The 16,638-nt window shown below is 33.6% G+C and overlaps 1 protein-coding gene across 1 annotated transcript in view; it reads right to left on the reverse strand.

Annotated features, from left to right (window-relative positions):
• Galphas (G protein alpha s subunit) overlaps positions 1-16,638 on the reverse strand; it is a 28,834-nt gene that overhangs the window by 5,103 nt on the left and 7,093 nt on the right. The window contains exons 4-9 of the mRNA XM_065355091.1: positions 4,321-4,440; positions 1,683-1,780; positions 1,439-1,493; positions 1,210-1,283; positions 932-1,111; positions 228-426 (exon numbers count right to left, since the gene is read on the reverse strand). Of these exons, the coding sequence (XP_065211163.1) occupies positions 228-426; positions 932-1,111; positions 1,210-1,283; positions 1,439-1,493; positions 1,683-1,780; positions 4,321-4,440 (726 nt within the window). The remainder of the gene's footprint in view (positions 1-227; positions 427-931; positions 1,112-1,209; positions 1,284-1,438; positions 1,494-1,682; positions 1,781-4,320; positions 4,441-16,638) is intronic.

Below are 16,638 nucleotides of genomic sequence, written 5' to 3' on the forward strand. Positions count from 1 at the left end.
TCGAACAACCAACTTTATTCAATCAGGGGCATTGAATATAATGAACGGTAGATTTGGAAAACCAATTTTAATTAATTCCGGCAAATATGAAAAAAAGTAACATATAGCATATAGCTGATCCGCATTCTCGAATAATACACGTTTGGTATTCGTGATTGAAAAGTGACTAAAATTAAGTACACACCCACGATAACCATCGAAATTACATATTTAAATTGACAACTTACAAGAAATTCGTCGCGTATAAAATATTTGGCTCTTGTGACCTGCGCGTCTTCGGAAGGATCAGGCGTAGCATCGATTGGTGTTTGATAACGCGAAAACTCGGCGAAATAATCTTCTAATCGCGACTTACCGGCTCTGATTTTTTCAGCCAATAAATCCTGCTTGTTTAAAAATAAGATAACTGATATCGTTCTTAACCATCTGCAAAGGAAAAATACACAAAACCGTTACAATCGAAGTTAATCGAGAACAAATACGAGAAAATTGAAAATTCATTAAATTTCCAATTATGCAGATGCAGTACATCATCAGGTTTGAGACGAGGGAGGAAAAATCTTTCAAATTCATTATTTTTACTGTCAAAAAAAATGAACCGTACTCAATCAATTAAAAAAAAAAATCGTCGACTTGGATGAGAACATTCCAAAATTTCTCTATTTTCCTCTTTTTCTTAACAGTGTAAAATAAATTATTTTCGAATTGAATTACACCAAAAACACGTGAAATAAATGAACTTTTGTTAGAAAATTATAAAAGAGCTAAATTACAAAGAAATCATCTCACTGTCAATGAATTTTTTCTTGAACATATTATAACGAAAAATACGCCTCAACTAAGAGTCGAAGGAGATGAAACCATCAATGAAACGTAAGTATTCCAAATTTCGATGAATTTTTCTTCGCAGAAGGATCACAAAATCACATACCTATTGTTCCATATACTTTTAAACAAGTCTAACGATTCTCTAAGTCTGTTCTGGGTAGGATCTTCTCGAAGTACCATATTATAACTACTACAGGCAGTAACAAAAATTATGGCTGTAACGTCGTTAAAACATTGAATCCACTTTCGCCTTTCGTCTCGCTGTCCTCCGACATCGAACATGCTGCAATAGAAATACATAAATGCATTACAGCCATCTGTCATTGCGATTTAATTCATTACACGGTAGGTAGGTACGCATAATAAGCATGAGATACTCACTGGAAATTGACTTTTTCAACTTGGAATCGGGTTTCAAATATTCCGGAAGTTAATACACGACATCTTAGAATGTCCTGCAAAAAAATAACAATTTTAAAATCATCGTTCGTTGGGTTTTTTCTATTCAACGTTATCAAAATATCGCAGTCAAAAAATTACGCGATATTGTAATCAATTAAAAATCAATAAATAATCGTTTCTAAACATCAATTACATCTTCATTACGTACTTGTTCAGAAGGCGTATAATCTGGCTGTTTAATGATATGAACTCGATCAAGAAAACTGAAACGACAAAAGGCAATAGTTAATTAAACGTACAAATAACACGTTGTTTTATTGTAATTTATCCAATTACTTCTTTTATTTCCAACGACAATAATTTTTCGATTTTTATTTCTTAAATACAAGCTAGTAGGTAGCTAGACTATCTACGTAGATTCCTAAGGAGAAAAGTCAAAAAAAGATACTTACTACTTTGCGCAATCGATTAATTGATATTCGTTTGATCTTTCGAAACACGCTTGTACTCCTTTATCTTTCCATAAAATTTCAGTGTGTTCGTAGAATTCCTAGTGAAAAATAAAGAATTCATCATTAATAATGGGTACAAAACAAAATTGAAAAATAATACGTAAGCATTCTTGTACGAGTTTCTTCACTTTTCCAGATTTCTCACACAATGGCAGACTATTTTTTGACAATTGAATAAATTAAAGAATAGTTTGATGAGATATGTAACTTGAAAAAATTTAGATTTTGTGATACTTGAAAGGCTGCTACGTTAAAGCTTTCTAGAAATACTCGACAAGAATTCATTGTACTGGTGGATAATTTGATTGAACAGCCACTCGAAAGTGAAATACAAGCCAGGCTTACAAATGTTGACGTTAAAGTTCCAGGAACATTCGATATAAGAAAACTCAAAATCTTGGAAAAAGCTCTATGCAATAGCAATAAAATAAAAATTAGATTTGGAATAGGATCCACAAACAGAGATCAATTTTTTCAACTTTTCAACTTCAGAAAATTCGTCAAAAAATCAATATCAATTTTTTTGAGCTTTCCTGCGAGAGATACGAGTACGTCAGACAATTTCTCTCTTCATACACTTTCTACCCATCCGGAGACAGAATGTGGAGCAGTTTACTTGATATGAGTCGTTACATTTAACATTTAAGAACAGAGTTGGATATTTCAGAAATTTGATTTCTCATTAGTTCCCTCTCTATGGGATTAAACAAGTTCAAATTATTGATTTTAGATGAGATTTTCGCAACCTCCAGCCCTTCCTCTTAATTTCAGGGCAAATGTGGCGATACGAGTATTTTGACCAATTTCCGTGGAAATCCTCAGAAATGTTTTTAGACTCAGTATTTTCACTGGACAGGAGACATGAGCCCTCAAAGAAAGGGGATTTTTGAAAAAATCGTGGTTTATTATTTGCTCTTTTCCCTACCCAATCTGTTCTAAGTAAGTATTTGAGATTCTGCACAGATTTAGGACGTAGACGTCAAAATTCAAGAACAATATAAATTTACGAATTGCTCATTTTCGGAAAAATTAAAAATTTTCTGTTACGTGTCAATTATGTCAGAACATCAAACGATTTCCTTTCTAAAACAGTGAAACTGATGAAATACTCGTATTTTGAAGCAATGCATGGTAGGTATCAATTTTTGAGCAATTTCGAGAACTCAAAAAAAAATTGCAAAGTTTTTGGTCATTATTGTATTCCATAATTTTGGAACTGAACTATTTTACCAGGTTGGACGGGGCTAGAACAAAAAAATCACGATTTTTTCAAAAATGTCAGGCTCTTTTAGAAGCCATTTGTCTCCTCTCCCGGGATACTTCCGAGGCTAAAAAATTTTCTGTGATGACTTTCAACTCACTCTAGGTTAAATTCCAAAGAAATATTAAATCATCTGTTCATCTGTTCAACTTTTCAATCTTTGCTCGAAATATTATCTCAAAACAAAACCTCTCGCAAAAAATTAATCACATTACATCAGTGGAATTTTATGTTTTTTAACTTTATTCCTCTTTATTTTTTTGACAAAATCCTCAGATTAAACATTTCGGGGTCCTACGAAAAAAAAAAATGAAGATATGAAACAAAATAAAATTTCTCGGTTATTGTATGAATCATACAGTATGATTCAATTTTTTAAAGGAACTGTTGTCTATAATATACAAGTACCTACATATCTTCAATTTTGACCGAATATGCAATTCAATTTACTCAAGGGTATTCTCTACCTCTGTTATCGCTTATCAGTAGCAATTTTTGATAAAATTGCAAACTTTTGGTCGGGGATTGTGCAAAAACTATTAGACGATTGTCATAGGGTTTGGTTTATTTTACTCGGAAAACATTCAAAAGCGCGGGTATGTCGAGGTATTTTCGATTTAAGTCATTTAGCAGCCGCCATTGGGAACACTGAATAAAGGTACTATATAGAAGCTCAAGTCTGTGTTAGTACCTAAAGCTGAATTTGAAAATATGGCTACATACCTGCGCTTTCAATGATAAAATATAAGCATTGGTGAAAAAAATTGAAGGAATTTTGAAAACTCACGGAGAAATCTCTGCCCAAAGTTCTGATGGGAGCGGATCGGGAGACATCATTATGACTAAATTTGTTCACCCGATTACACGCAGTCTCATGAACGAACGATGAAAATAATGAACAAATCGGCTTCATAATTCGAACATTTTTACAAAGGTAGAGAATACACTTAAATCACTGTTTGTGATGAAAAGTTTGAAATTTTTTTCAATTGTTTCCCGAGAATAAAATTAATTTTCGGAGGAAAACTCAAGTGGATGCTAAAAAAATTGAGGGAAAACAAAACTGTAACGCAACTTATAAAATGTTCCACCTGTTGAGTGTAATTGAATAGGGTTTTTTCCAACAAGGTTGATATATATGCCATTTGGGGGGGGGGTGTGGTAGTCAATTTTTAAAACTTTTGATTTATTGAATGCATCCAATGTGGCCTCTTTTTGTTCATTTAAAGATGCAATGAGAGAAATTATTCTCATTCTAAATTTAAATTGTTACCATTTCTTCGAATAAATATCTGAGTAGAAATTCTCCATACTAACCGGCGGATAATCAAAATCATGCTGAGAGGCAACATCTTGTATGTAATCGACCCGAAATTGATTTTCAGGATTTTGTAAAGCAACTGGAGGTGTCAGCGTACTCATGGCTCCTGATATCGTCTGTAAAACAGAAAACACACGATGATGTAATACGTTACAAATCATTACATTACCTAGTAATAATATTAAACGACAAAAAAGAGTTGAATAAAACCTCAAACATGAAAATCAAACGCGTGCATTCGATAACATACACATATTAAACGCATTGAACGTGTTTTGCATACGATTTTAAATCATATAAACGCCATATAGCACCTAGACCTACTCATACTCAAATAGCATACAGAAAACCTGCTTAACTGAGATCTCGTCATATTCCAACAAAACTGCAGCGTCAAAAACGTCAAACTCTGAACTTTTTATCCTTTCTGTGTAAAAACCCATAAAGTTTAATTTTTTTTCCATCGCAAAATACCTATCTCTCTCGTCGAAGTAAAAGCATTTATTAGCAGATAAAAAAAGGTCGCAAGAAAATTATACGTGAATTAATTTTACATCGATCGAATATCAAATTCAGTAGGTATATTGGAAGAGGGTCGTTCATTACGTACTAGTATAACTTCATCCGATATACGTAACGTACAAAACCTATACGAGTAGGTAGGTATAATATGCATGTACGAACATAGAGAAGAGATGCATATTGCATACAGCAATGGCAAAGCAAAGCAGAGAGGATGCCACAACATAATATTTAAATCGTGATGAAGGCGACGTTTGCTGAGTTGAATTTCATCTCGAATTGCATAACGCAGCCGGCTTACATCCGTCGAGTCGTCATAGAAAAAAAAAATTGTCTTGAAAAAAAAATAATAAACAACACTAACATACACACGTATAGAAATCATACAATGGGGAAAAAATCGGCACTATACCAACACGACATCGCCACAGTAACCTATCGAGCTACTAAAATACCTCTTACAGTACATTGCTTTCATACATCACCGAAAATTTTCTTTTCGTTAGCATTAAAAATTGCCCCTGCGAAAATGTAAGAGAAAAAAATCGATAAAAAATTATTAACAAGGACCGCCTCAGATATATGACTAGCACGTGTTAGGTATTAGAAACGATTACAAAAGAGAAAGCAGGAGGATACATTAAGACTATAGATAAAAACCATCGGATACCGTGTCATTGTTTTAGTACATTAATATTCTACGTATACATGTGCATTTGACCAAAGACGCATTTCGTCGACGGATGTATTTTTAGATGATACCTTTTGACATTCATAAAGGTATTCGAAAATTTGTTATAATACCATGCGAACCAACAGTGTATGTTATGTACCTCTACCTATATGTTGTAAAATGTATAGGTATACATACGAGACGAAGATGAGATTTTAGGAAAAAATTTCACCATAGAACCGATATATACAATTCGTACTCAAGCTTGCATGTAGATTCGAAATTTTCTTTCAATAATTCACGATGAAGTACTTTTTTTCGGAATGTAAAATTCATGGACCGGAAAAATTTTAACGATACGAAAAGTACCTTTTACAATCTGCGAAGTTTGATGAGAGATCAACGCTGGATAAAAATAAATCTCAAAACGCTAATATTTTCATCTAAAAAATATCTACTTAATAAATTGAAGTGGTGTTTTCTTTGTAACGCAATCACTGCGAAACCGCTGGACGGAAAATTTTGAAAAATTACTCAAAATGTTCAGCGTGATGCGCAGATGGTTGTACTGAAATTTTTTTCGAGATTAGAGGCCTTAAAAAGCTGTAATTAAGCTTCAAAGTTTTGATGACGTCACAAATATCTTTGAGCTTTCATTTCGCTGCCGAATATTTCTGATTTGCTAAGCATATTACAAAATTATCAAAGCTTCAATTTTTAACATAGAGAATAAGAGATCGAAGGTGGATCTATTCCTGAAGAAACTCGAAAAGTATGAGTGAACTCATTGGCCAATCATATCTCTTCTACTTCAATTTTTTTTCACTTTTTCAATTTGGAATTTTTACTCCTTGCATAAAAATCAGTTGAAAAACGAAAAATTTGGTAGATAAGATAAATCCAGATTGCCAAGTTGCCTTGATCTACATAAAATTCCAATCTTGCCCTCATCTTATGTATAGGTGCACCACTACCTATACGTACGTATACATGACAGAAAAGATGCAAGATGGAATTTGAAAATTTTAATTTTGATAATTGACAGAACAGATTTTGTTTTTGGAAGAATTTGATTTTTTTGGCTTGAAAATTTCAAAATTTAAGTGATTTATTGTAGAGATTTCAGTTCTAAAAAACGAAAGCAAAAAGATCCAAACGAAGTTGAGGGTAAATGCTCTCAGAATTTTGTAATTCGAGAATTAAAAAAAAAATTATGTGAGAAGTTTATTTATCTATTTTTTTTGAATTAGAATAAATAATAGATTTTTAGAAAGTTTGTTTTTGAAAAAAAAAAACGAACAGACCTGAGCTGAAAATGTGCTTCAAGTTCAAAAAAAGTCGCCAATTTAATCCCTCTATTAAGACTAAAATTGATACTTGATACATCTACGAGAAATTTTCATTTTCATTTTGTAAATAAAAATAAAATAATCAAACAAATTGAGACAGGAATAGCTAGGACAAAAGCTTATGAAAACTTTCATTTTGATAATTGAGATTGAGAGAACGATGTTTTTTTTTATTGGAAGAATTCGATTTTTTGGCTTGAAAATTTAAATATTTATGTGTTTTTTTTTTGGTAGAAATTTCAGTTTTAAAAACTAAGCAAAAAGACCCAATCAAATTTAGGGCAAAAGCTCTCAAAATTTTGTATTTCGAGAAGTAAAAAAGCATTTTTTTTCTGGTAAATGAATCCCTTTATTAAGACTATAAAAATGTACAAAATTTAACGACTTCGTCGAGTCTGGCGAAACGTTTTTAAGATTTCACAAATTTGGGGAGGGAGATCTATTTAATCAATAGCTTATCCCCTATAGTTTCGTGTATGTCGACCTTGAAGGACCAAAAAGTAACTAGAAGCTTCAAAACGAGTTGGAAGCATTTGCACTAGATTTCATACGGGATTGAAATTAGTTCCCACATTGAATTTTGGCTTTCTAAATCCATTTGATGAAGTTTTGTGGAAATTTCAAATTTCAAAAATCTGCTGAAGGATTTTAAAATTTTTAAAAAAGTCGATGGAGGCTACAACATGACTTCAACCCACCGATTGGAAAGATGGGTAAATTAACAAAAAAAAATTTAATCGCGATGCTGCGATTCAACTACAACGATTCACTTTTGTTTTGAATACAATTCAAAGTCTGATTCTGAATCCGATTCAAAATTGATTCGCGATTCATTTCTGCGATTCGAATCGCACAATTTCTAATTTTGACCATAGTCTCAAATTGGAAGGTAAACATGGTCCACTGAACTGGAGATTTTCAAAAATGCCATCCAAATTTTGTATTCGTTCAGGAGAAATGGACCTCAGGATGAAATCGCGAATTTACAATGTAGCCAAAAAATGACAAAAATGTCAAAAATTATCAATTTTTTATGATTTGTCAGTAACTATAATATCATGGTATTTTGCGAGATTTTCTTTCATTATTGTATCTTATTTAAAATTTTTTAGGTTACTTCTGTATGTACGTACGTATTAAATTCTATTCCCTGCCCGAAGGGCGGGTAATTTTGCTTGTATTGTATATTTACACACAATTCCCCATCAAACTTCGCCTCTTTCACATTTAAGTAATTAGGTCTAGCCCAAAATAGATCGGATTTACTGAATATGACACGATTATTTGAATTCAGTAGTATTTTACATACTCACCTAATATAATAAAAAATATAACAAAAAAATGTTTACGAGATGAAGACTTACAAAAAGATGACTTCACGAGAAATATGAGATGTTAGCCTTATCTGCCAAGCGCTCAAATTCGATTAATTTGAAATTTTCGTTGCACGTTTCTTTCTACTAAAAATTGTACTTTTTATAGCTCCATCAGTGGAGATACAAACGACCGATGGCTCAAACATCCTATTCAGTGATTTTCAAAATATTGTGAACACATACCCACACCCACCCTTCCAGATAGCTTCAAGTCAGTCTTAATTTAAATACGAGTAAATGTAGGTGCAACCGAAATAGTCATAAAACGATACATGAGCATTTTCAACTCAGCTACTGTTCATTAACCTGGGTCTCCAAGACCTTCTTTTGAAAAAAAATCTGAGTGCGTGCGAGTGCAAAACTTCCCACGACAGCGCACTGTAAATGCAGCAGAGCACCCCCTGGTCGGATTAACACGACTATTGAAAAAGTCAAGGGATTCTCCTTCATTACAATTGGCCAAATGAGACATGTTCTAGTGGGATTTCAAAAAAAAAACCTCTGATAAATCATTGAAGTAACATTTTAATTCCTTAAGTATCTTAATAGAGCCAGACTTATGAACCGTGGAAGTGGAAGGAAGTACATACATACTCATACACATTAAAACTTCAATGAAACTGATAAAAATTGATGAAAAATCAAGTTCGTGAGCAAAAATTTGAATTTTAGTCGATGTTTCATTTGAATTCATCCCTTGAATCAGAAAAAGTCGCTACCGCAATGAAGAATAAAGTAAAACTTTAGCATTTTAATGGAATATTTGAGAATAATTACGCATACTCAGCGGAAAAAAATGATTACTACATTAAAATTGCCGAAAAGAAAAACTCTCTCCTTATTTTTAAGCTTTATAATATTGCAAAGATCTTTTCAAAAAGTACAACTTTTCATCATCAGGCAAGAGCACTTAAAAGACTGGCTCCAAAAAGAGATAAGTTTCCGAAGAAAGAATTGCTGAATTCATGAACCTCACAGAACTATGCATGAAACAAACCATCTTCTAATATGGTGGAAAGTTCTACCAACAAACAGGAGGAACAGCAATGGGGAACCCTTTGTTACCATTCGTGGCAAACATTTTCATGGGCCACTTGGAAACTAAACTGAAGGAAATAGAAGAAGACTTCCCCAAGATTTAGCTCAGATATGTTGATGACATCCTCAGCATTGTACCAGAGGACTTCAACATAAATGGTTTCCTTGAGACCATGAACAAACAATATGCCACCATCAAGTTCACCTGTGAGTATGAAAAAAACCAACAACTGCCATTCTTGGACATCCTAATCACCAGAAAAGACAACAAATTGGAATATGATACCTACAGAAAGCCTACTCACACCAACAATTACATTCCTGCTGACTCTTACCAGCCCTGGAGCCACAAACTGGCTGCTATTAACAGCATCGCCCATAGATGTTGTGTACTACCCTTGACCCTAAGAAATAGGAAGAGAGAATTTGACCATATTAAAAGAGTAGCCAATAATCTGGGTTACAAGACTAGAACTATAGACACTCTCATCAAAAACCATATAAGCAAACAAAGATTGAAAGAGATCACCACATTCCAAAGAGATAAACCAGATAATAGAAGAATCAAGTTGACCCACTACCCAGTCATAACCAAAAAACTTTGTCAGATCTTCAGGAAAAATGATTTAGAACCTATCACGACTAATCAACATAAACTGAAAACCCTACTGGGAAGCCTCAAGGACAAGGACTCAAAAACTGACCAATCAGGAATTTATAAGATCACATGCTCTGGCCTCTGGCTATGACAAACTTTACATAGGACAAACTAAGAGAAACATCATAACCAGATACAAGGAACATATGCACAAAGCTAGATACAATATTAAAGGAAACTCAGCAATAGGAGACTACATTATAGCAACTGGACACACAATAACTGAACTCAACTTGACCCTAGAAAAACCAGTTGTGACCATCCGCGATAAAACCGACCATCAGTCACAAAAATCGAAAAATGTTTTTTCACCTATTTTTGGGCCCTAAATGGTTTAGGGGACAAAAATTTGCGAAATTTTTTTTTTCTTCGATTTTTTGCAACCAGGGCTGGTGACCAAAACGATCGTTTTGTTCCGTTCCGTTCATGAACAAATCACTTCGCATTTTTACTGTTCTGTTCCGTTTTGCTCATCATTTTTTTTGTCCATTCTGTTCTGTTCTGTTCTGTTCCGTTCCGTTCCGTTCCATTTGTTCTGTTCTGTTCTGTTCTGTTCCGTTTTAACAAAAGGGGGGGGGGGTATCCTACCTGGCAGAAATTTTTTTGAATTGAACTAGACAAAGCTAGATCAAATCATCGAATGAACAAATTAACATGCAAAATTTGACACCATCTGAAATTCTGAAAATTTCAAAAACTGAAGTGCATTTTGTTTCTCATTTTTAGATGAATTTAATTTTTTTAAACTCAAATTTGGTCCCAAAATGAGAAAAAAAATCAAAATTTTACAAAATTCTGAAAATTCATCTAGAATTTAGAAAACCAGAATTTGGAATGTGCTACTTATAGGTAATCTTGTCCCGCCGAATCAATTGAAAATGATTTTCAGCCATTTTGAGCAATTCTGCATTTTCTGCAACCTTCCAGCAGATTATTGACCTTTTGAGAATCGAAATTTCAAATTTCCACTAAATTTTACCAAATGAAGATGGAATTTGGAAAGCTGAAATTTGTTCTGTTCTGTTCTGTTCCGTTCCATTTTTTTTTCTGTTTTGTTCTGTTCTGTTCTGTTCTGTTCTGTTCAAGAACACTTCGTTATCTTATTTGTTCTGTTCTGGTTTTGTTCATTTTGTTCTGTTCCGTTCCGTTCCGTTCCGTTCTGTTCCGTTCTGAATAAGATTTTTTCCTGATTTGTTTATTGTTCCGTTTATTTGTTCCGTTCTGTTCCGTTCCACCAGCCCTGTTTGCAACCAATGGTTGGTTTTATCGCGGATGGTCACAGTTGCTAGAATATCAGAACTACCAATTGGGGAAGCAATATCCATGCACAAAAACAATAGAGAAAAATTCCTCAATGATGACTTGGGACCTTTGGACATTGGCCTGCTCAAATGCCTACATGGAACCAGTCACATACATACTCCAACAAACTGACACATCCAAAGGAGTGACCACACCCAACCTTTACTTTAAGATGTACACTTTGTATTAGTTCATTAAGTGCTCTTGCCTAATGATGAAAATTTGTACTTTTTGAAAAGATCTTTGCAATATAAAACTTAAAATAAGGAGAGAGTTTTACTTTTCCAATTATTAGACTCTTTAGTTTTGGTTCATTCTTTTATTTACCGACTACATTAAAACTTCATTACAAAATGGCCGTTCAAGATTTTAAAATTCTATAAGACAGCAAAAACCATTTGAAAAATTTGAAAAAAAATCTCATGTCATCTATAGGAACATATCATATTCCAAAAAACGTGAACTTTTCACCTCAATTTAGGTGAAAAATAAAAAAAAAATTCACTATTTAAACCACATTTTAGTCTCCCACTCCCAGAATAATTATGCTGAGAGCCCAAAATTTGCGTCAATTTATTGTGTTCAATTGAAATGATATTTCAAGTAATAATTGTTTCCAATTTTACCTCAATTTTTGGCAATTTTCAGTTATTTTTATGCTTACTTTACAATTTTTATGACACCTACTTCACAAAATTTTCACTAAATTTCATTCCACTTTGATGATTCTGAGATATTTTAACAATTTTAACTCGTTTTCAATTGACTTTATGGCATTTTAATAAGTTTTAACGTTGTAAAAGACAATCTTCGTGGAAATTTTGTTCAATTTTATACATTTTATTACTACTTTGTAACTTTAAAATTTGAATCAACGCAATTCTGCAAAAAATATTTTAAAGGGAGAGAGAAATGAGCAATATGAGCATATCTTGGAGACTTGTAATTCACAAACACAAAGATGAAGCAATACACATAAAAGAAAACATTTTTAAAAAATAGTTTTGAACTAAGCATTTTTAAAAACCTACATAATATACATATATTTTTCATAAATACCATTAAAAAAAACCTTTCCAAATATTTTTACCGCTCTCCCCATCCTCTAATTTTTTCACCTATGAACATTGATGTGACATTTTTCAATTTTAAAGCAATCGCGAACACCGAACAGAGTGAGGGCAAAAGCTCTCCAATATTTTTACAAATTCATGAAATAAATAACACAATAATATGTGACCCACTGAGCAATACCATACCATCTGTGGGGAAACATTTCTATCAGTCATAAACACCGGAGCAGAGCGAGGGTATAACAGCTGTTGAATATTTATAATTCAAAAAAGTATTCAAGATCATTTTTGATGTGAAAAGTTCATTTTTTTCAGCTCTGACATTTTTCAAATTGGAACAATAATTTTTTAAATTCTGGAATGGGTCAGAAAATTGGCAACAGCAAAGCAAGGCAGAACTTTTGAAAAATATAGAACTCGAGAAATAAAATGATGTGATTTTCATGATAATAATAAGTTTTCGGACTCTTTTTGATATTCCTAAAAGTCAAGCTAGAAATCTTACTTTCAAAGTACACAAATTAAGAGAGGGCGAAAGCTTCTGAAAATTCATAAGTCAAGCAGTAAAAAAGAAAGGTTTCCAGACGTATTCGAAGTTGAAATGACATTTTCCAAATTTTTACTATTTTTTAGTTAGAACTGCCAACACTCACTACTTTCACTACCTGCTAGATAACCCTGAAAAAATCATAGTAAATCTATTGATTTACTTGATTTACTTTCTCCAATAAAAATTCTCGAAATTCACTCTTGCATTACCTTTAACATGGATGGAAAAATTAATCAAGTGCGGAAGAAATCCTCGTATCACAAATTTCAATGGCTAAATAGAATACTCCATTGCTCCATAAATCCATCGCAGGTACTCCATTCAACTTCCGATAAGAAAATCTCATTATTCCCACCCCTCACTCACCTTAATCGACTGCATACAATGTTTATCAAACGTTTGATACGAAAATTGGAAACCAATTTTTCAAAGACTTGATAATCGTATGCTGACCAGTGAAAATTCACATCATCTGGCCTACCTATCGGATTTCAAAACCCGAATAATGATTCGTGTTCGCGATAATTTTTCGTGTTTCGCGTATTTGCGTACACGACCGAGAAAACCCGGTCGAAACGCGATTACCGTCGTAAAATACCGAAAAACGTCAAATTGATCAAAAGGCCTCGCCGCTGAGCGTCGTTTTGCAATCTGCCCGCCGTAATTGTTTGACAGCGGCGTATCTTCGCCAGCTACCGGCCTCCGTATATACGAGGAGTATGGTTGAAAGTAAAACGCACGGGACAAGACTAGTCAAAGGAATACCACAAACGCAGAACTAATAACAATTAGTTACCTTCGATCAACTTTAACTATCCCGCAGAGTTGTTCGTACTGTGCAATTTATAGTAAACTTTCATCGACAAACTTCCCCGCTAACTTATCCATCAATATCATTAGCAATTTCAATTCGCGACCCGGCAAATTTCTCAAACATTGTAAAATCCAGCCGCAATTAAAACTTCACGTACTTACAGCTTTTACAATTTAAAGCCCACACCAATAAACCATCTCGCAGGGGAGAAAAAAGAAGAAAAAGTAACGCGACATCTCGTTTACCATATCCGACTTGTACGTTTATCCGCAAAAGAAATCGCAAAAAAAAATAACCATCGAGTAACCGTCAGTGCCACCACGTTCTAAGAATAATATTTATAGTATTCTGGTAATCGCTTCTTTCAAAAGCTTTAAAATCGTTAATCGAAAAAAAAAAGAATAGTACGAATTAGATGCTCAGATCTGCGAGAACTTTTAAAAATACGTATATACTATTGTTGAAAAAACAAAACAAAAAAAAATCACTTGGCAAAGCATCGACATGATGTGTTCGTATACGCAAATATGCTTCGTTTTTTCATTCTTATCCGTTCGAATGTTATTTAAGCACTATACTTCCGATTTAGTTTTTATACTTTTTTTTTATTTTCAAAAAAATACCCAAGCCAAAATTTTGTTTCTATCGATGAACGTCAAATGATTTTTATTCTTATGTAGCAAACGAAGAGTGTCAAATTTTGCATTTCAAAAAAAATCGTAAATTTTTCAAATTTAAAAACACTGAAACGGAAGTGAACTGAACAGACAGGTCTTCGCTAGTGAGGGTATACGTATACTTTAGCGGGTAAATGAGCAGCGAAAAAATAACCAAGTTTCTGGGTAAGATTACATCACTACGAATGTGCCGATTGATTGCTTTTATTTCGTGATATCGAATAGTAAAAGCGAAATTTTACAATTTTCTCAACCATTCACCTCTTCGCCTTTCATGGTTCGAATTAACTACACAGAATGGTAGAATTTACAGTATCATGGAATCAATCATGTATACTTCTCCAGGAAACATTGAGATAAATATGCAAAAAAAAAACACCATGCCTCTTTGCCTGGGAATTAAATTTCTATTGCACGTTTTGTAGAGCGTTTTCCAACATGTCTTGGCGAAGTGAGAGCAACAAATGGATAAAATCTCTTATTTATTCTACTGTACAAAACCGAGTTATTACTTAGTCAGTTGACAATTCAAAATATGTCATCATGAAAAATGTAATGAGGCCTATTGCTAAAAAAAAGTGGCTCAAAATTCTAAAAGTTTCGTGAAACTGAAAAAAAGTCCATTTCATAGTCAGAGGGATTAGTTACAAAGTGCGATAAAAATTCCCCCTTTTTTTGCTTTTAGAAGGTTTTAAAAAAATGCGACCAAGACAACCCACCGCAAAATGTTTCAAAACAAAGAAGTAGAAAAATGTATCATATACTTTGAATTGGTGCGAACAGAAAGGGGCTAAGTCCATTTTCGCAGTTTTCAGGAATAACAAAAAACTGATTCATTCGGAAATCTAAAATTTTTGGTAAACATGCTCAAGGTCATTGAAAGGGAACCCCAAGACACAATTTTTAGCACAGTTTCGAAAAAATAAATATTCACGTGCGCCGGCGCTGTTGCTGCCTAAACAAATGGGACTTGGACCCTTTTTGCACTCAATCATCAAAATTTCTCTTGAGATCGCTCGGGCACAAATGGGGCTTGATTCTACATCTCAGTACATCACTTAGACTCCTATCTCGTTTAAATTGACCAAAAACCCTTCGAGGTGTTAAACTTTTTGCCGAAGTTGTTAATTTTTTTGTCTTTTTTCAGTACATAGATGAACTTGAATTCCAAAAAATGGTCTTCTCGAAAATGTTTGTTATTTTTCAAGGAATTCAAAAAATTTAACAAAAAAGCCATCAATGCAGACCCGCCCTTTTCCTGCGCCCAAATACCACTTTCCCGGCAGTTTTGCGGAAATCTGACATCACCAGTCGATCCGCCGTATTTCAAAACCCACATATCCGTGAAAAATCTTATTTCTGAAATTGTGACTTGGTCCCTTTCTGTTCTCACCGATTCACTTTTAAGGTAACTTACAAGAACTCCAAATAAAAATTGAATACTTTTGCAGTACTTTTGTAGGACCTTTCTAAAAATCGCACGCAACGTACCGCACAATATGCTTCTCAGATTATCCTCCTTTACAAAAAATTTAAGATTCCTAAGATTCGGAATGCTTTCAAGGTTCCTCTGCACCACCAACGAATCATCAACATTTGGAAGTACCTACCTACTTTTAGGATACTTTTGTCGATTTCAAAAATCAAAATAAATAGCCAAAAATTATCAAAAAATTGGCACCACTGGGTTCCAAAATATGTCCCTATCTTCAGTAATGATATTTTTAAATATTTTGGCATCCGCATATAACTGATGTAAAATATTTGTCAAAAAATTTTTTTCAAAACACCAGTTCATTCAAAAATAAGCGACTTGTAAATTTTAAACCGCTTAGTAGAAAGTTGGAACCCTAAAAGTGGTCTTGGATTTTCATGACAACAGCATAGATCGACGCAGAATCTCAAATACTTTTATTTGAGACTGGGCCATTTATTCCTAAAACAAGTTGTATAACGATAGGAGCGAAAAACCACGATTTTTTGTTGTTGAAAATATCCCCTCTTTGAGAACCCAAATGTCCCCTCCGGAGCTCAATTGTGGATAATTTTCAATTCAAGATCAAGGTCTCTGCTGAATGTGGTCAAAATCCACCGACTTTTTTCTCGCGATCCACTCTAAATGACATTTATGTACTTAGATTAATACTCAGTCTTTCACTTCTCAATTCAATGAATCACTATTGGGTCTATTTGCAACATCACACGAGGTGTCGTTTTACTCAATGGGACGTTCTCGTATGTTTACTTGTCGAATGCTCAAACCCCACTATGGATCAAAGCAT

Source organism: Planococcus citri, chromosome 3, assembly GCF_950023065.1.
Source record: "Planococcus citri chromosome 3, ihPlaCitr1.1, whole genome shotgun sequence".
NCBI lineage: Eukaryota > Metazoa > Arthropoda > Insecta > Hemiptera > Pseudococcidae > Planococcus > Planococcus citri.